This window comes from Megalops cyprinoides, chromosome 3 (assembly GCF_013368585.1).
Source record: "Megalops cyprinoides isolate fMegCyp1 chromosome 3, fMegCyp1.pri, whole genome shotgun sequence".
Taxonomy (NCBI): domain Eukaryota; kingdom Metazoa; phylum Chordata; class Actinopteri; order Elopiformes; family Megalopidae; genus Megalops; species Megalops cyprinoides.
This window is the reverse complement of record NC_050585.1, coordinates 24,987,824-25,009,698: the sequence shown is the minus strand read 5'-3', so window position 1 is coordinate 25,009,698 and position 21,875 is coordinate 24,987,824. Positions and strand designations below refer to the sequence as shown.

Sequence of the window (21,875 nt, the reverse complement as noted above, 5' to 3'; positions counted from 1 at the left end):
GAGACCAAATATTAACATTGAGTACTTTGTAACAGCACATCCAATATTGTATTGCCTCTTTTCAACAGCGGGTACATAAACAAATCCAGGTATAACCATCCACAAACTTGGTGTCTCACAAATATCTACAATACCCGCTTGTAGAAGATTCAGTTATTTAAAAAGGAACATAAACAACAAGTCAAGATGAAAGCAAGATGACACACAGGTGACAAGTGACACACATGCAATAAATCTCAACTTGGATTTCTGATCTCCCAGGGTTGTATCCTCCAAAGTTTTCATTACAATCTCAAATATGCATTATTCCTCCAGTGTAAAATCCTTCCTTATGTTGTCAATGGATTCCCTATGTATCGAATTGTATTTGTTTACACTGATAGCTGTCTGATCACTGCACCATGAGGGCTGTGATGTTTTGTGAATGTGTTGACTTCTACACTCTTGAATATTGTATTCTAATTTGAGTATTCTGTATTCTAAGTTGAATTTACTGCACATTGTTAGATTTTAATACATACCATTTGTTAGCACCCTTGGATGCATTAACTGTGAGCTGGCTTTAATGAATCTACTCATATTATACTCATGTTATATTACATTACATTATTGGCATTAGCAGACCGACTTACACAGGTTGCAATTTTGCCGTGTTAACCATTTAGACAGCTGAATATTTACTGAGGCAATTCTGGGTTAAGCACCTTGTCCAAGGGTACATCAGCAGTGCCCCAGCGGGGAATCGAACCAGAACATAAAAGCCCTGCTCCTTACCACTATGCTACACTGCCGCTGTTGGTGAAGGTGTCAGCTTTTTATGCTGGCGGACTCCCTCACCTGGGTCCGTAGAGGCCAGAAACGGGAGACAGGATGAAGACGTCGTGCATGCTGGAGCCCTCCATCTTGGAGGGCACACCCATGGTGCCCGTCGGGGTGGTGGAGTTACTGGTGGGGCTGGTGGAGATGGGCTGCGGAGACAGCGAGCAGAAGTAGTGAGGACTGGAGCCAGGGATTAGGATGCAGCACCACCAGGCAGACAGATACCGCTAACCGTAGTGAGGTAGTGAGGTAGTGGGCGACGCCCTCCACAAACCACGTCCACACGTGAGTCCTCACCGCCAATCTGATTACTTTCACTGAGGCAGAGGGTCCAGTGCCTTCACAGCCAGCCAGTCTTTGCAGTGGGACCCCCATCTCTACAGAACCCAGCTAATACACAATGTCCTCGCAATATATCTGCAGCAGCAGGGGAAGCATGTCTGTGGCACCGCACTGCCATGGTGTTTGATGGGAAAATGCTACATGCTAGCATGGGTGGAGATGACTGGATGCTGCCCATGTGTGATAATCAGACAGCTCACATGAGCGGGCGGCACACGCTGCGGGTATATCCCGCTGGTTTTCTGAGTGGCGCATCACACCCCTCCCATGGAGGTGAGATATGAAGGGTATGATTAGCGCTGATAGCGCAGAAAAAACAGAAAAGCGCATTACAATGTGTCACTTTTGTGGATGACCTTATCACAGGAGCATCATGAGGAGACCCACTGCTAGAACATGGAGGAAAAAATTCCTTACATGAAACCATTTCTCATTAAGATTATCAAAAAAAGGTTGCAAGATTTATTTTTTCCATGCTTTTTTCCAGGAGATTTTTTTTGTAGCACAGGATATGATTTGCATAAAAATCAACTATATATGTTTTTCTCCTTCCTAAGACGATGACAATGAATAAAATCTTTCTTAAATAATCTTTACGTTTTTATCATCTTACATTGGAAAACTAAGAACATTACCAGCACAGTGGACTGTCCCAAAGTCACATGTTTGAAAGATAGCAGTGACTTGTTATATTTAAAGGCAACATCACTGGCATATGCGCTCAAACACCAAATTGCAGAAGAAAGCGTCCATGCAAAAATAAAACACAGCAGAATGGCAATCAACAGTTCTGCTTCAACAGCCATCTCTGTTGCCTTCTGGGGTATCGTCCAGATTAGTTTGGTGTTTTCAGATCGAAGGCCTGTTTGTCACTGATCTCACAGAGTCATCAGCTGTGAGTCATCTCTGTATGTTAAGGACTCCTCTGCTTTTTTCATCCTTCTTTTGTCAAACACAGACTGGCCCAACAGCAGCCAGGATATTGTACTCTCGCATGTATTCAGCCAGTCTGGGAATTCTGATGACACTATCTTAATTACACCTCATCCGTCCTTCTTAAGTGAAAAAAGTAAGTCATTACAATACAATTAAACTACAGTGTTTATAACAAATGCTTTCATGTTGTTGGCATTTCCCTCAAGCCCATGAATACATGCATTTCCATATTAATGAAGATGGCAAATTACAGAAACAAATAAAGCAATGCGAGCTGGAGAGATAATAAACCTGACCTTGAACTCCCAGCCCCACTTTTTAAAAAAGAAAACACAGACACGGGAGATATGCGAAGTGGCATCTCTATTTGCAACCATGATTGGGTCCTTAGCAACCAGGAAATAGAGGTCTCTTGGCAACTATGGTGGGTATAGCAACTATGCTCCCTGGCAACCAAAGGCACACTCAAAATGTCAACACTGACAAGAGGTTTCTTTTATCATGTCTCGGGGCAAAGACCAACAATCTGTATTGTCAAAAGTCCATTAAAATCATAGAACATTACTCCACTCCAAAGTGCATTCAATTGAAACTGCAATCATAGAAGGTGATATAAATTGTAGAATGAGTGTGTGAAAAGGAGCTAGATTAAGCAAAAGATTTAGTGAAATGATGACAAGGACCATATGGTGAGACGTTTAGTCAGGGCTCTCTGATTTGGGGTTCCCCCCAGACATAGCATTAGCTAAAGCTTTACTCTACTATTCTGCAAATGGAATGACAATCAACATGCCTCTTTGCCACTCTTTTTGCTTGTATCAGGAAGAATCTTGGATTTCTTGTTTTAGAGCAACATTAACAAGTCATTCTCAATATGGGCTGTCTGTTGCCATGACAACAATGCTTACTCCCAGTTTTTGATACATGAAATGTAACTGCTTTCTTCATGCAATAAGCTTTTAAAATCGCATAATATGAATTGGTAAAAAAAAAAAAAAAAAAAAAAAGAAAAAAAGATTTTTTAGTAAAGACATAGCATTAGTTTTGTTTTTAGGCAATATAGACTATTGAACAAAGTCAGGTATTACATTTCCATTATGCTGGCAATGATAATTTCACGGGGGGGGGGGGGGGGGGGGTTGGGGGCAGTGCTTATACCAAGTGATTATACCATTTGATCATTTGTTTACTTAGTCAACACGATCATTCAAGATTACCTGCATAGTTTTTATACTATGCAGCTATACAGCTGAATACTTTCCAAACATACACAATGTGTAACTTGCATATTGAGAGTACAGCACCCTGGATTTAATCCCGCAACATTCTGGTTCCTGCAGACGACTCCACACAGCCACCCATATCATGATCCCAAGTCTCATTTCACTGCAGTCAACATTTTACAAAAATAGATAAATAAATAAATAAATAAAAACAGCTGAGATTTTAGAGCACCATGAGCTCCATAGCGTTAGTACTGAAAAAAGACCAAAAGCTATTTTCAGGCAAACTCTATTCCGAAAAAGTAATCTTTTACCTTCTGCAAAAAGAAATTGAGAATTTGCTCAGACTCTTGTCAGCAGTATCCTGTTATTGTAAGTTTGGAAGACATGGGTCAGCTGACCGGTGCTGTACTTTTTGCCGAGCAAACATAACGTTACTCACACCGTCATTGCGTCTTCTGTTTGATACTCAACACCATGATGATTGTTTCACAGTCTCCATCAGCCCACCTCTCTCTGGGGCTGTGGAGACCGGAACAGAATAAAAGGGAGAATGGCAGTTCCAGCCAGAATCACGTTACAACTGGAATAGGATGAAACAGCTTGTGTGCGGTTGGGTCAGTAAGATTACATGCTATGGACACTGGGGAGCAAGGCAGAACAGAGATAAATCTCACCCATTGTAACAACCATCAATGCACTCCATCAGCACCGCCTCAAGGGCAAGCCTCCCAGCTTAGTGTCTGTGGAGGGAGCCCTTCATTTCTGTCAAAACATGACCACAATAGGGCAGCACCAGGACCTTGCTGGTGAGATCTAATCAGGAGCCAGAGAAACGTCCGGTCTCCTCTGGTCTTGAAATGGTCATGGTGCAGAATTTGCCCAAGTGCTCCAGAGGCCTACCCCCGGTAGAACAGGTATTAGTCTTACTATTAGTAATATATGCCTTGCATTAACACGTGGGGAAAAAGGGAAAATATTATGGTGGAAGGACAATGGTAATAGTGTGTTGATTTATGCAGTCAAGAAACAATATGACAACCTTGCCATCCAGGAGAAGATTTAGGAACATGTTGTCCCCGCTTCTTGACTTGATTAATAATAAATATTGTTACGTTCATGCAAACTGAAATAGTAACTGCTTTAAGCACGCAATAGTTCATCATTAATGCACACCATCAAACTGAAAAAAAACAACATAATGAGTACATGTGAAGAATAACACTCTTGCCCACATGTCATTGCTTACAGAACCAGTTATGAAATATGACCACAGATTCTAGTTACAGTGGTATTACAACATGGAGAAACAGTCAAAAACAAAGGCTTGTAGAGGCAATGGTTCTTTCCTTGAATACTGTGACCCACTTTCACTAGAAAGTTCTGGAGAGAAACCAGCTCATTAGCTGCAGATAGGATTCCTCAAAAAGAAGCTTATTTGTCTGTCCTTCGAGCCCGCGATGTCCTTGCTGATAAGACTGCAATGTTTTTCAGCTTAGTTTTACAGCTCAGATATGCGGGGCCAGGAAGAATGCTTCCGCCCTTCATCCCCACTGTGAGTTGATGCTGCCTTTGAACCCAAGTATGATTTATGTGGTTAAATCACTCCATTTATACTTCTAAAAAGGTCCAACGACAGGATGGAATCCACATTTTAAAATAAACCCCCTGAAAGCTGCGATTGAGCGACCCAAATAGGGATTTAACACTGCGTGGCCTAGTTCTCGTGGCAGGCGCATTGGAGCACTCAGCTGGGAAGCTCCTTGTCCAGTGTTGCCCCCCTGCCAGGGCATTCTGTGGCGAAGTAACACATCCTGGACCGTTCGGAGTATGTGCATGGTGCCACCCCTCCAATCCCTTGATACATCACTCGATGTGACAGGGGTCTCAAGCTTGTGGTGTCATGGGATGTTGTGGCCTATGAACGCCTATTCATAAACACATCAAATGTCTTTGGACTGATTGAGAGACTGGAATCTCAGCAGTGCTGTACACCAGAATCTTCTCTTCTTATGTGTAGCTCAGCTGCGAATTGGCTGGATGCAGAAAGCGAACGCACACTCCTTACACCTCCAAACGTTGTTGTCACAAAGGTACAGGCCTCCCAGTGCCACCATGGAATCTTGACCATTGGGGCTGACGTATTTTCTTCCTAACCAACACCCTTGCTTACTTGCACACCCATTCACTCACTCTCTCACTCTTCCCGGCTAACACATGCAAGCGCACAGTCCGTTTCAGCAGCATGTCTGCTGCCTCTTTACCTCAGTCGGTCTGTTTGCATTACACTGCCCTTCACCATTGGTTAAGAGAGATGGTGCAAAACTGTGATGCTCAGCTTTATGATTAATATTCAGAACACACCTGTGCAGGCAGGCTGCAGATGTATTAGGAAACAGTGAGCAACACAGTACCGAATGCATATATCTGACAGCCATTCAGGATTACCGCTGCTTGCGGAAAAAGAGCGATCACTAATCTTTCCCCTTTGTTTACTCCTTCATTGTGCGCTTCTTTTTTGGCACCTGTGCGTCGTTCTTTAGTCGAAAAACAAAACCGAACAGATGGCAAAATCCTGAGCGCTTTGTGCTTGCATTGATACAGAGCTGGGTCCAGATAGCGCTTTCACAATTATCCACTGCATTAAACAGCATTGTGTGTAATAGCTGAGCACACAAAAGCTGGTTCTGTGCACGGAATACCACTGGGGCACAGAAATCCTCATGAGACAAATAAGCATAGCTGGCTGCACTGTGGAGCACAGAGGGTGCAGAAGACCAAACCAACGGAACAGGCGAAATGTGCACTCCCTTTTTTTGCCGATGCCTCAGAAATGATGAGAGAGAGGGGAAGGAGCAGAAAAGAGAGGGAGAGCGAGAAAGAGCTCCTCAATATCGAGGCAGACATGCCGTGTGAAAGTAAATTTGTTCTGTGGGTTTCTAAAAATAGCAGCGGTGAAATCCAGGGCTCCCTGTGTAATCAGCAGGCAGCTCAATTTTTCTGAAACGAGGCTCTGACGTCAGACCTCGCTCAACAGCTTCCCCCCCTCCCCCCCAAACCCCTTCAATGCCTTCCCCCTTTGATCGTTCCTCCAGTGGTCTCCCCAGCTCCAACCTCCCCCCTCATTAGACCAACTGGGATATCCCTGCCCCTGCTGTCCCCAACTCTCTCGAATGAGAAATACAGTGGGAATCAACCTCGGGAACACACTGGCTGAGCCTCCATAAGACTGGGAGCATATAGCCTTGCCCCTCTGTAAATCTAGAGTTGCTAGATGTGTCACAAAGGGTTTCATCTTAAATTTATGTATACAGAAGACATAAATGCCTGACAGTCTCTGTAACCAATCGTTTCCATCACTGACAGTATGATGTAAATGTGAATAGAGGCACTTGGTTCAGTGCCTGTTCAATAGGCCACCCAGCTCATTGAAATAATTGACCACTAATTTTCATAAGTAGAGTCATTCTAAAATCACTGTTTCTATGTGCACCCTTCATGCTTTCTAACACTGGGAACAGGAACTGCCCAGTTAATCTCAGGAGGACGGCCATGGCTCCAAGGGTGGACAATACACCAGTTAAACTTAAATTCTTGCTGATGGTGAAATGGCAAATGCTGGCACATTCATGTAGTTTGAGTGAATTTTATGTTCAGTAAAATGCAAAATTTGGGCATTTAAATCAACAACTACCTTTACTGAAAAAAATAGTAATAATACAGTATGAAAGCAGCGAAGTTGCACTTGTGCACAAATGCTTGAAATGTAATCTACAAGCACTACTCTAAATGTGATCATTTCAACAACAGCAGGGGGCTGGGGGAATGGTGAATAGCTCTCCCTGAGGCATCTCAGTCCTACTGTACTGAGCGGCACAGAACTAACCTATCCAGTATACCACACAGGGTGCATGCTGTTGTGTGTTGCTATGGGTATGTGCCATTTAAGATGACATTGAGATTAATTTGAATGGCTGTCTGATTTGGCCATTTTCATTTCAAATAAATAAAAAGATAAAAGATTTTAAAAAATCTAATGCATGCGCTCAGAAAGCCTGTCTCTGCTTTCATTCACACTGATAGTGTAAAGGGAAACAAATCAGTAATGGCAATAAAAAACCATCCAAAAAGTGCTAAAAACACCTGTAACACTAATACTTATTTGAAATAAACTTCAACACATGAAGAAGCAACTCAAATACATTGCTGCGAGAACAGCTGTGATTCTTCAACATCGACACCTTTACTCAACAGCTTTATTCAACTGCCACCAATCTCCCTAGAAATAATGACAATTCTTGGAAACCCACTTTAGTAACATTTCAATCTGCCTTACTCAACTTCTTCCTCTACTATCTAAAACTATCCCCTACTAATTCAATGCCAATGCCAGATCCCAGACAAACCTCTAAAGTACTGCCATTTTTCAAGCGGCTGCTCCTGGACTTTCAATCATGTGGATAAGCATGCTGGATATCTGCATAGTGAAGCAGTGGGCTCATGGATGCAGCAAAGCATTTATGTCTGCTCAGCTTAGTCGTGCAAGGTGGGTACTGTGCACCAGTGGAGCATTCCGGGGAAAGAAATGGAGTGGTGGGTGCAGGGCTTGCTGGAGGGTGGGTGGGGTGGAGTGGGGTGTTACGGGGTGGCAGGACAGGGTTACCTGAAGGGCGAGGGGTTTCCAGCGTACATTCTTGAGCAAGGCGGGAGCAGAAGTCAGGGTGTTCTGCGGTCTCTTCTTCAGGGTGAGGATGACTCCATTTGGGTCCTCCCGCAGAGCGTTGACCAGGTTCTTCAGTTGCCAGCCCACCTGGGGAAGCACAGACACAGTGCCACAAAACCACAACTGCCTCTAAAAATGCATCGCAGTGCCCCCTGCAGCACGGGAGATCTGATGTCATCTTGCCCGTTTCCAGCAGAAACCCTGGCAACACGCACACGTGAAGAAGCCTTTAACTCCAGCATGCAACCACTGAGTGACAAAACCAACAGAGGCAGACTGAAAACTGGAGCTGAGCGCAAGCCAAGAGTCATCCAGACCTCGCACATGCTCAGCGGTGCCACCTACCATCATAAACACTGTCAAATATGTCTCTGGAAAATAGTCAGAGACAGTCCACCCACTAAATATGACACAGTCCCAAAACAAGCAACGAGTGTCTGTAAAACCACTGATAGAGCATTCTAAAAAGAGCCCCAGACAGGCGCCATCTACGTGACCCTGTAAACCACATTACGGCTGAGCACACAACCACATATCGAAGCGCTAAACCATAAGATGAACATCAGATTCTTGAAAATCTAAAATGTGTGATCACTGGATGGAAGTCATAAACAGGAGATTCAAGCAACCTTTGAGCATAAAATCTTGGAGCATAAAAATCTTGGAGCATCAAAATTTGTGCAGTTATGCCCTGCCTGTTCATAATTCACAAACTACTGCCTGCATTAAGGTGCCTTTGTGGTTCCTTCAAAAGGGGTCTGAAGACATGCTCGCCAAACCTGGCAAGAAGGATGTACACGGGCATCACACCTGCTGTTTCAGAGACTACTGCTGCCTACAATCTAATAAGGAGTCCTTAAATGACCATGACAGCAGCAGCGATCCCGCTCCTCTTGACCTTGGCATTCAGAGGCTGATAAGCTGTCACACAGCTCCCTCTTAGGGGGGAGGGGGGATTGGAGAGGGGGGCAAACCCAGAGGACACTGAACTCAGCAAGCTGTCTGGGTCAGAGGAGGGGGAGATTGTTTTTCGGGGAGGATGGTCATACAGAGATCCGCGACCCCAAGAAAGCGACAGCTGGTAGAAGGGGAGACGGCGGCAGGGTCGTGCCAGTGTACAGCAATCACATGCATCCACAGACCACTTCCCTCCAGGACTACTTCACCCTGGCAGCCAGCACGGCCCATCTCGCTGAAGGGTGTGGTCAGTGGGGAAAGGGACAATGACCTCCCGTACTCCTCCAACAAGGCAACAAGTCCCTCAAAATAGAAAACAAAACAGAAATCCCCCAAAAGACTTAGAAAATATATCAAGGGCTAGCGATACATACTCAGGTATCCATATCAGAGTGACATCACACTTTTTACACAACTGAAAAAGAGGATAACACAAGCCATTGAAACATTTATTTCTACTCATCAGTAAGAGGTTCTTACAATGGTGCAATATAAACTGCATCAGAATTTGACAGAATGTGACACATTCTGGTACATAACTGGAAGTGGTATTCAATCTATATTGTATATTTGTTGATCAATTTGCAGATCATGTTTGATCACACATAAACTCAATAATGTTTTAAGGTGTGTCCCCTCATATCATAAAGACATAAAAGAGTTTATTTTTTTAACATTAAAGTAAAGGCAAGGAGTACACACTAGTAAAATGGTGCTCTTAAATTTAAGGACTTTTCTTCCCCAACTGAATTAAAGTACCCCATTTTAAAACTGCTCTTACATTAAAGCAAATGTTCAGCCATCATTAAATTGCTCAAAATTAGACAATCTTGGACACTGTGACCATATAAAATAGAATGATAATAGTGTGTGTATTTTAGTTGTAGACACTAAATGATAAAATATGACCCTGAAATATAACTCAAATGCATTGATATGTTTAATTTTGTTCCACAACTACAACATATAAATACTTATATATTGAAAAAAGTATATATTTATATTTGTTTGCTAAACTGTACATTCAAAAATCTGACACTGGCTTGAACATTGTGTATTCTCAGCTAGGCAATATACAATCATATTTCTTTTATAGTACATTGAAATTTATGCCAGCAATGGATTTTTAACCAATTTGTTCACAAAATCACTTCTACTTTCTAAAACTCTTACTTCCCTCTTGGGAGGAGTATAGAGATGTAGCCATCTTGCATTACACTTAGGTGGTGACCTGGACAATCCTAGGTTTCAATGACCCAAGTATATAACCAAAGTGACATTTTAGCACATTGAAGCCAATTATTATCAATCCTGATTGCTGAAGTGTTTTGGTAGATTTTTATTTTTGAAACTTTGCCATGACAAAAAAAAAAAAAAAAAAACAGACTGAGCCAGTCTCCTTGTTCAGTCATGCCATGTTGTTGTGAAATGTCATATTGGAGTATGCTGGCCCTACACTCGCTGGGTGGTGCATGAGTATTACTTTCAAACAAGACAAGGGTCAAGAGCAAGGTGGATCCACAGTCGGCTGCTGCAGTCAGAGCACTTGAGCTGGAGAGAGCTCTGTAGCATGCGGTGAGGTGACCAGAATGACAAAGGGGCAGCAGAGAAGCACACAAAATGACCATTCCCTCCCTCTGTAGCACTGAACTTTTCTTTCCCAAATTCAGTCCCCACAGGTCCCCATTATTTCCTCATACATAATTAATTATGCATGATCACACTGCTCTCTCTCTCTCTCTCTCTCTCTCTCTCTTTCTCTCTTTTCTCTGATTGTTTAATGTATGCATGAATTCTGTTTCTTATTTGCAGAATGATTAAAAATTGGCCTAATTATTTTTCATCATTTCCCTTTCTGAGGTTCAGCAGAGTGCTGAAGGAGTCCTGAGAGAAGTGGGAGAGGCCAGTGTCTGGGTGCATGCATCTCTGCATTGCCGTTTTGGGGCAGGGAGTGATAGGGTCAAGCCTGTGCCAAGCCGTTCTGGTTAAGTATCGTGGCCATGTGAGCTCGGAAACACAGACAATGATCCATGCTCTCTCTCTACCCAGGGGAGGGACTCACCCCAAGCTCTCCACCTCATGGGAGGGGCTCATACCCAAAACCTGACTTGGCATCCAATCACAGCGCAGAGCGTTCAGCATGTAAATTTGGATGCTGATATGAAGACTGCCTGGCAAGGTGGAGCGTGAAAATGGGTGTGCTATTATTGCATGAGTGTGTGTGCATGCGTGCGTGTGTTTGTTTGTGGTTTTCTCATTGGAGTGTACTGAATCTGTTGGTCATCATCTCCCTTTCCCCTGCCTTCAAGCCAGCTGGATAATGAACCACACTTCACTGCTGTACTGAAGCCTCGGTCTCCACACTCCGCAATGCCCATCAGACTACTCCCTCTCTCTCTCACACACATACTATATCCTGCAGCCTAATGGCATCTTTCAGCAGATGTGAATTACCAGAAGTAGTCCTATCAGTGGTAATAACAGTAATGACAGCATCTGTGATGGCAGCATTACCACTTCAAGAGGAAGTGTGTCACAGAAGTTGGACCATTCTGAGTGGGATTTTCCATGGAATTCCACTGTTCAGGGCCCTCTGCTCAGACACAGGGGCTGTGGCACATGGAGGGGGAGGTGTTTGCTCTTTTGCAACGATGCACCTGCACAGTCAGACATATAAACGCACATAAACATTCACTCCTATGCACACTAGCACGCATACACATGCACACATGCCCACACCCAAACACACACACACACACACATACACATACTGTTATAACACCGTCCTCCTTCTCAAGCTCTTTCACTCTCTGCTCATAATCCTCTAGCTCACACAATGAAAGCTGTGACACAGTTTCCCCAAGACGAGGCCTGAAGGATGCAGTGTGAGAAAAACTGTCAGTGTGAGTGTGCATGTGCGTGTGTGTGTGTGTGTGTGTGTGCGTTTTATCTTCTCGTGTGTGTGGATGTGTTTTATCTGTGCATGTGTTTATGCATGCATGCAAGTGCTTCTGTGTGTACCAGCCTAATGCAATCTATGAGACACGCCATTTCATAATGCTCCATATCCTGATACATGAATCATTTGGAAGGCAGAGAGACAGTCTGCTTTTGTTACAGCCGAAATGATAAGAGAAACGGGAGCCGGGCTGCAGTTGCAGCAAAGGACAGCAGGGCTGTGCCTCACTTGTGAGTCTGCGGCCATCCCTCTCCCAGAGGATCCTGGGAAAGCAGGTCAGAGCCAGTGCATACCCCCTTCCCCCACACCCTTTATCATGCCAGTATTAAAAATGCAACAGGAGTCCTTATTCCATTAGGATGAAACACTCAGTCAATCACACCTCCCTCCCCTTCTCACCCACATCACCATCTTGCCTGGCTGAGACACCCCGAGCTGTAATGACATCACCCATTTCCTGGCAATTACTGGAATGACACAATTCCACGAGCGAGCTGTGTTGCTCAGGTAACATCATTTATTAAGCTATGTCTCATAGACACACCCCCCAGATACCAAGTAATTATACCACTGACTTTAGGGTACCATTCTCACATACCTCTGTGAGACTACAACAGTAGTAATAAAAATAGTGCAGTAACAGAGGGGTGGTAGCAGTAGTTGGTGCATTAATCGCTAAAGCGGTATCATTATTAACAGGTTTGACATATTAGGTGCGTCCCTTTGTCCCTCCCTCAGCAATTGAAGAGACAACACGGTGACAGCTGAACTCCTTACAGCAGCAGCCGCGGTGCAGGACTGCGCTGGACTAATGGAGGGCTGGGAGTGGTGACAGTGGCTGAGGAATTATGGGTTCTGTTACCTCCCAGGTGGAGGCCCAGCAGGCTGGGAGGCATCAATCATCCCTGCTCCACAGCATCAGGAGACGGGCCAGAGCCAAGATGGCCACCACAACTCTCCGACCTTTTTATCTGTCATGTCCCCGCTCGGCAGCCACTCCACGTTAAACCGTGTCACCTTGGGAAAGCAGAGGAAGTTCAGCTGTGCTCTTTGGGCTCGTGGCTCAGATTCACAGACACACGTCTCACACTGAAGGTCCGGTTTGTTTTTGGAAATTTGCAAAATACGTATATACAGTAGCATCTACAAGCCACCAACAACAGATGAAGAACTCAGGTATCAGCATAGAATTTTAGTCATTGCTTAACTCTTCTGTCCATTTTGCCTCTTTTGGTCTTTCATTTTCTTTCAACCAGACAACCAACTCCGTAATGTGTTCATTCATCCACATGATCGAGCCAAACCATGATCAGTCTCACAGGCACTACTGTCAATTGATTCTTCATAATACCCCCCCAACCCTATCTGAACACTGCAGTATTCCACATACCTTCTTCACAGCACACGCCCATTGATTTTACTCTTAATGGCACAGAGGGTATTCAAAGAGAGGCTCTGACCATGCTGTCCTGCAAAATGCAAAGCCACAGCCAAATAGGCACCTCCCACATCAATGGTCTTCCAATCAGGGCGAGCTGGGGGAGGGGATAGTCTCTAAAGAGCACTTTGAGGTCGTGAATTGCAGCCTTTCCACAAGCACAGTTCAGTGTCACGGCCATACCAAGGAGCCAATCAATACGCACATCCACTGAAACTATAGGGTGACAGGGAAAAATCAATTAAAGGCAGGAAGTGAGGAGCAAAAATGCAGTTCAGCATCTGACAGGGTAATCAGACACACCCTGGTGGACCCAATGTACTCATCTGTGGTGCATGGATTAGCTGTATGTGAAAAGTGGGTGGGCCTGGTGTTCTGAAGTACCAAACACTGCACTCTCACTAGTGCAGACAGTCAAGAGAACTACGGTCAAAGCAAGTCACGTTCCACCTAGAGCACAGAGGACCTGTGGACCAATGTCACCTTACCACAGCAAAGGGCTGCAAACATCAGGCAGCTGCAATTTTTCATTACATCTTTCTTTTTTATGTTTTTCCCCCTTTTTTATGCAATCTATTTTGGAATCGAGAATTATTTACTAGGCTTGTTTCAGTGTGACAACCCCTGCCCACATGCAAGTTACACAGTACACTACAAAGGACTGGGTACACATTGGAGGACAGGCACTGCTCTGATTATGTTATCCGAGCAACTCAAAGGTGTCTGATGAATCACAGGAGCGCCTGAGAGTGGCGAGACAAGATACCCACCAACATACCTACCCCTGTTCTCAGAGAAACAAAGTCACTTTGCTCCTCCACCTGGTTGTCATTGGCTGATGACACAGCTGGCATCAGCCTGCATTTAAGGAAAGTACCCTCACCACTGAGCTAGGTGTTTCACAAAGCCCTAAATTGATAAAACTACAATTGATCAAATATTATTGTATATAGCACTCTTTGCAAAACAATTGTCACAAGGCGTCTCATACATCACATTCAATATACATTATTCAAGAGAAGTCCTATGTGAACACTCTCTGGATATTTAGGTATTATATAAACATCATTACATTGTATAAATAAAATAAATCATATATGTATAAAAATGATGTACATGATTTGCTCTTGAAGAGACCAAAAATGGGGAAAAGCATTAAATGCTTTTGCAAATCTACTCAATCTGTTTGGGTGGGCATTATAACCATGCTGAAACTGGCCACTGATCAAGCTCAGATGTGTGATTCAATACTAGCTTAAGTAAAATAGTGAACTATGACTACATACCAATTCAGAGCAGAATACAGACAAAAGTAAATGCCCTGGATACAAAAATACACACACCAGTCGTTGTAGATGCAGTGTTGTGCTGTGTAGAAGCACTACAAAGAGACTGTTACTGTCACAAAAAATGTTGACTAAGTACAACCTAGTTATACTGCATGTCCTCTCTCGAGGACATTCGTAGAAAATTTCCCATTGGTTAACAAGCAGACAGATGATAGAATTACCCATCTGAAGGAACAAGCCCGTCACCAGATAGCGCATGCTGCTGCCCTGCCAAGTGCTGTCCTCCTCATCTTACACGTGGCAGAAGCAATTTTCTCCGCTGCCCTGAAACAGATGCCTGGAGGTCCGTCTCATAAAGAGGAAGTGACACATTTGCCAAGCTTAATGGGAGCTCGCTGCAGCCTCCACAGGAAGCCAGATGACAGCCTGAGCTCATCTGCTATCGCTGCCTCCTCTCCGCACCCTGTGAGACCCTTCCTACCCTTCACTCGAAAGCAGCCTCCAAGAATCTCGTCTGCCTTGATCATGCGCATCTGAAGCTTGAGAACAGGCTGCCTTGGTGTCGGCGCTCCTTCGAAAGGGCTGCCGATGCAGGTGCATGCATACATCATTGAGCGGGCTCAGCAGTTTGGTTATGTTCGCTAGACCACAGGATAAGCATAACTTGCTGCCCTTAAACTGTGGCTATTCTGCATACTGCAGCATCCCTGCACCCCCCCCCTCCCCTCCCTTAATGATGTCGGTGGGCTGGTTCACTACAGCAATGCACCTCTTCTATACAGACGCCCACAGAAGAGTGAGAAGCACAAAGCTTCATGTCTCCACCCCAGGCCACTCCAAAACTCAGGAAAGGGTTGCAAAACCATTTAAGGCAAGGTGCCACAACATGACTGCAGTGTACTCCCAGTCTTCTCTCAGTCCATCTTCTCTTGTGGCAACAGCACAAGGAGGTACGTACCAGCCCAGGCTAATGTGTGCCGAAAGTTTTTTTCCCTATGTCAGTTATCAGCAGCTTCTGCAGGCTGCAGCTTGGATGATGCATGTAATCATAGAAGGTTGCAAACCTCAGTTTTGTGCACACTGTTTACTTACACCTGAGCTTGTGGAACTTCAGAAAAAAAGGTATATGTCTCTGTCAGATGATTGGGAGCATACCCTCAGATGCCAGCAACGTTCCTCCTCTCGCATGCCTTTACTTACAGTGTGCCATTAACGTTTGAGCAGTGACAGACTCTGAGATCTTATCCTCATCAGGTGTTTGCCAAAGGTGGACCTGTGGTTGGAACCTTAACCATCCCGAAGAACAGAGTGCCGCTGACTTCGCAGAAATCAGATAGCATTCCAAAGGCATTGCGTGGACATTATGTATTAGCTAAGTACGTTCTCAAGAAAACAAAACAAGAGGAGGTCTTTTAAAAAATTTTTAAAGGTCTTTTTAGAAAGTCTTTTATGAAAAAAAAACTTTCTTCGGTGTCAGTTCATTGCAGTGTCCCACCCTGACAAAGGGCATACTTATGTCATTAGTTTGCTGAGAGATGAATCCACAGATAAGAAAATCATTTTGAGTAAGAGAACATACAGCCTCCTCTTTTTTTATTTGAACAGCCTCCACCTGTCAGCATGTCAGGCATGTGTTTCCTTTTTGCCAATTCAGCTATGAACTTTCTGACTGTGTCATTGTGCTGCAGTTTGAAGTGCTGTCACGGGCAGGGAAACAAGTGCAATAGTTCATATGGGCTATCTCATCCTCAAGAGTGCCTGTGTGAGAGCAGGGTGCCAGGAGGGTGGGGTTGGGGTTGGGGGGGCGGGATCGTGTGTTGAACTCACCACAGTTTGGTGGTTGACCTGGATGACCTCATCCCCAGCATGGATCTTCTTGCACTGGTCAGCAGGAGACTGCATCAAGAGAAAGGAGTGATGTTAGTTCAGCCTAGACACTGGGACACAAGCATAGCTAAGGTGCTGGAATCCCAGGATACAGGCACTTGATCCCGGTGTTGTGCCTGTCATAACATTCCCAGCATCCTCTACTACCCAGTCCTGAACTTCTGCCCCATTAAATCTTCATCAGCCAAGTGTATAAACAGCAGATGGTAGGGTGAGTAGGCAGACACATCAGACACCAAAAGTAGACAGCAGGAGACTCCTCTGATCAGTGACTCCAACCTTCAACAGTCTGAGGCACACCTGAAAATTCTGTAGGAAACCATAGTAAATATATTACCCTGTTGGTAAAAGAATTTTTAAAATAAAGTATTGCAGTCAAACAAAGCTTTGCAGGTCACCTACCACAATGTTGCATAGCTAAGACCTGCCTTGTGCTGGTGGCCTCCTGGGCCTGACTGATGTGGCCTGACCTCCAACCTTTTGCTCACCAATCCTAACCAATCAATGAGCTCCCCTGTGAGCAAGGATGACACATGGTCAAGCCTGGACACCCAAAGCCTAGGATGACTTCCCTCCTTGACTAAAGTTTGTTATACTGCACAATTAAATTTTGGGAAGAAAAAAGACATGGAATCAGAACCTGCCCAAATCACACACACACACACACACACACACACACACACACACACACACACACACCTCAATTCTCCTTCCAAAGTCACAAGCCATTTCTCAGTTTGCTTTGAAAGCTTGCTAATTAAAAGAAACGCAGCCATCATTGCCATCTGCAAACACACAGCCCTCCTCGCCTGCCTCTGCAATTTCCCTGCCGTTCGCACCACCTATTAACCACCCAGTCGCTAATTAAGGGTTCCCACTTTGCTACGCTAATTGGCCGCTTATCCCAAAGACAAAATGAGAGGGGAGCATTTTTCGGCAGGCTGTCAAAGGCTTATCGGGGCAGAGCAGAGCACAGGGTAAGCTCCAGATGAGACATGACACCTGAGACAGCTACCACAGGACAGGACAGAGAGAGGAGATATGGAATGACAACAATGACAACTTGTTTTCTTGACCTCTCGATTCAAGGCAGTCTTGTCGCCCCATGCAGCAAGCCACATGCAAACACTTCCCTACATTCTTGCGAATATATTCACCGCATAATACATAAACATGAGATCATCAGGATTGGATACACTATGTAAGTTGGGTAATGTTCAACTTGTTTTAGGAAATGTCAATTATAATTGCTTTGCACATTGTAATTTAAATTTAAATCATATTTTGTACTGCTCTGCAACTGTATCCTAGAGTGCTGTAAGTCCCTTTGGATCATGATTCTGGCCAAATAAGCACAAGCAATAAGAGAAAGACCACTTTAGTGATTCAGGCTGTTAATAGTCCTTCTCTCCAATGGAATATCATAGAGTGTTGCATTCTGATACTAAGAAGAATTCAGGATTTTCGAAAAGGTGGAGCCATTGCTTAGCTCATCACACAGGTTTAGGGAGCCCATTCTTCACATATCAATGTCAGACAGCCTGAGTGGCAGCTGTCGCAAGTTACAAATCATCTCACTTTCCACCGTCCAGCTAGAACGCACTTACAGAGACAGCACTCCACCTCTACTACCACTACCACTGTCTCTCCACTCACCACACCCTTTCCCATTTCTCTTCAGCTACTGAAAGGGGCTCGTCTCCCAGGTAACAGCTGAGTTGCATAGCAACAGGAGTGGCCACATTGGCAACCAATCGGGATCAGAGCCAGCAAGAGGTCAAGTGGTGGACCGTTTGCCCCAGTCAAAGTAAGAGGAGGTTGAGACGGGGGGTTGTGACCTAAGTAGGCAAAACTTCTTCAGAGGTCACCAGAGAGCCTGCAGTTATATCTACTTGTAAAATTTCTTTCCCCACAATATCCTCTGCATAGACTACACAGGAGAATCATTCTAGTATCAACAGACTGGTATTGTGGCTTGGATACTGATTTTATAACCAGATGATTGCAAGTTCAGATCCCACCTTGAGCAAAGTAAAATATCCAGCTTTATTAGTGATTCATATACAAAAAAATGCCAGCTATGTGAGTCATCCTGAGTATGGGTGCCCACAATAAAGGATGAGGCAGCAGTCTGATTCATACTAATGTATCACAAAGCAATCTGTTCATCTGCCCAGCATGTCCAAAAATTAGGTCATCTCCATTAAACCCCTAAAATATGGTTCATGTAGATACAGGATTCTGTTAATCTTATTCTTTCTCACAAGCCTGTGTTTGCACACTCCAATAGAAATTGATCCTGATCCTGTATGCTGCGTTGGTTGAGAGGGCGAGCGGGGGCGGATGAGTAGATGAACTTATGGAAGCAAAGAGGCAGCCTTGATGGTGCCAGAGACAATGGCGGCATCTCTTTCGCAGCCAGCGTGGTGAAGACCGACAGGAGGGGACGGCATCATGTGCCTTTCACCTGCCAGGACTATTAAAAACACAGGGTGATCCTTGGCATGGTGCTAAAAACTAGGGCTGGAGGGTTTCCCACCATGGATATTGTGCCTACCGGTCTGACATATGTGGCGCATGACCCATCTGGCGGAGGGGTGGGTTGAAGGGACACGCTCACCAACATGTCACAGAATGCACGTCACCGCAGCACCCATACACATCCATGAATACCAAGCCAAAGAAGGCAAACAAAATTCAAAACAGAGCAAAAAAATCCCTTTTTTCCAGCCCATGAAAATGGAGGCACCTTCCTCTAATTTTCACAAGAGAAAGGCATGGGGGGTGTGTGAGGGGTTTAGAGATATTTCTCAGAACCTCATGTGTGGTGTGGTGATGAATGATTCATGAGCATGTCCCGAAGTGCCCGGGATCTTATCTCCATGTCTGACAGCCTCCCCCCCCCCCCCCCAATCCCCAGCCACCACCTGCACTGAAGGACAGCAGAGGACAGAGCCGCGGAGAATGGGACACTTACATTCTCAGTGGTCCCGGTGATGACATGAAGGCCATCATAGGTCGACTTAATGTACATCCCCTGGTGACACGGGCAGAGGGAGTGAGAGAAAAAAGAGACAGAGAGTACACAGTGTGTAAAACCGATCGAGAGACATGGCATCTGGAAAGAAAGCAAAAAAACTAATAACAGAAGCACTGAACACTTACTATATGATGTTCTTTACAACAGACTAGGTGTGTCACTCTACATATATATAGTGCGTGCAGGTGTGACTAGGTGTGTCAGTCCATATATGTAAGTGTTTCAATATAGTTACTGCTCAACAGTCACAATGATATTACTGCTAAATAGGGAAACAGAAATGTTGCCCTCAAAAGTTTCTGAAAGTCTTAGAAGTGTGTATCTGAGGCCGTCCTTTGTCAAAGGCAACAACAGGGAGCTGTCCAGCAATACCACCATGATGGAGTGCTTTAATACGCAGGGCACTTTCAGGGCCACTGCCTCCATGCTGCCTTCTTCTGTCACACTTCAGGGACACACTATCCAGGTGTGTATGCATGCATTTGTGTGTGTGTGTGTACGTGTCTGTGTGTGTGCTCCCATTCCTTCCTTGCTATGCTCATGTGTACCTGGGCCACATACCTCATGTAGCAGGGCACCTCATGGGATTCTTTGTTACTGCTTGATAGCACTTTCTTCTGTCAATTACAGCTTTGTGTGTCACCACTAGGTTGAGCAGTTTATGTATCTGCTCTGGTGTGTTAGTCTGTCTGTTTTGTTAGTCTGTCTGGACAGATTGTGGGTGAACCTTGGGCGAAATTTGATCTTAAGGTGGTGGAGTGTGCATTGCACCCGGAGCAGCTCCTGTCATGCACCTGCAAACATCCATACAAAAATCTCCCATAGACCAATCATCAACAGGATTTTCAGATGTTCCAGAGAGTGTTTTGAAAGGGCAGATTAATGATTGTTTGCTGTGGCATGCAGGGGCAGGGTGTTGTGTAAGAAGGTGCCAGACAAAGACTACCTACCAGGCCTTCGCTGGGCATGATGTTGGTCAGGTGAACCACCTCCAGGTGGGCGGACTGGGAGACCAGAGAGTCCGAGGACAGTGAGATGATGTGGTCGCAGATTCCGGACAGCGTTTTACACTGAAGGGGGCAGGGAGAGTCAAACTGTGAGTTTAGGATGCGGTTGACCCTCGTCAGGTCTGGCATCAGCAGGACAACATCAGTGCAACTGAAAACAACTGATTCTTTGTCCAGACCTGCTCACGTCAGATACTTCTAACTTGTAGGCCCTGGAAAATGTCCATCTTGCGCATATCTATGCCGCCATGCTCAGACCTGCCTTCGTAAAAAAAAGTGTTGATGTGACAGGAATTGGCTTTTTCTCTTGAACACTATCCATTATGCATTATCGCACTCTCTCCTGCATACACCATGCTCAGACTTGCCTAGAGAAACTAAAGGGAACTATCAAGGATGAAAGCAATCTGCCACGTATTTGTAACCTTAGCCACCTATTCCCTTGGTTAGAGTGAATTCATAAACCTGAGACTGCAGGACAAAGAGTGTGGCCCAGAGGTGGGGAAATAGGTTGGTTTACAGGTCACTGGTGAGATATTACTTTTTACTCTTGAGCAAAGCAGTTTACTGTATCCACATTTATAAAATTATATCATGCAAAATGTGAGCTCTATAAGATAAGGGCACTGGCTCCATTTAAGAACACATCAAAAAACTTTGTAGGAGCAATTCCAAATTGGCTCTTCCCAAAGTCTTTTAGTCAGGACATGCTCACAATGCGCTCCATAGGTTTTCAAGTACACAGCAACAAAACATCACGCACAAAACAGCACGACTAAAATGGCTCTGATGAAGCCATTCTGCTTTGTGCTGGCTCTTTTGTTGTGCTTTTGCGAGCGGTCCGTAATGCGCTGGCGAAATCAAATCATTAGGAGCGGCAATCATCCAGGGCTTGCCTTTTGAAATGCCACTGGAGCTTCGCTGCCTCCCCCGTGCATTTTTGGAATCAACAGGAAGAACCCGAGTGCGGCTCACAAAAAGCAATCTGCAAATCTGACCTGAGTTTTAATGAACAATTACAGGATTATGCCCATTCATCACGCGAGACGAGCGGGACCTCTTCACGGCTGCAACTCATCTCCATTGATTAATGGGGCCATGGTGGACGGATAATGCTATTGCAATATGTAAAATGATGAGCTGAAAGCAGCGGTCAGCAGGTTCTTCAGATGTAGCAATGGTGTGTGTGAGTTGGGACCCAACAAAGCATCTCAATTATTCCGTTATATGAGAAGGATGCATACAGGAGTGCCGT

At 44.7% G+C, this 21,875-nt stretch overlaps 1 protein-coding gene across 2 annotated transcripts in view; it reads right to left on the bottom strand.

The window, feature by feature from the left end:
• The window catches only part of si:ch211-26b3.4 (connector enhancer of kinase suppressor of ras 2), an 87,976-nt gene that overhangs the window by 29,841 nt on the left and 36,260 nt on the right, over positions 1-21,875 (bottom strand). For both annotated transcript variants that reach the window (XM_036523726.1, XM_036523727.1), the window contains exons 6-10: positions 20,564-20,683; positions 19,551-19,610; positions 16,514-16,582; positions 7,984-8,130; positions 838-968 (exon numbers count right to left, since the gene is read on the bottom strand). In XM_036523726.1, the coding sequence (XP_036379619.1) occupies positions 838-968; positions 7,984-8,130; positions 16,514-16,582; positions 19,551-19,610; positions 20,564-20,683 (527 nt within the window). The remainder of the gene's footprint in view (positions 1-837; positions 969-7,983; positions 8,131-16,513; positions 16,583-19,550; positions 19,611-20,563; positions 20,684-21,875) is intronic.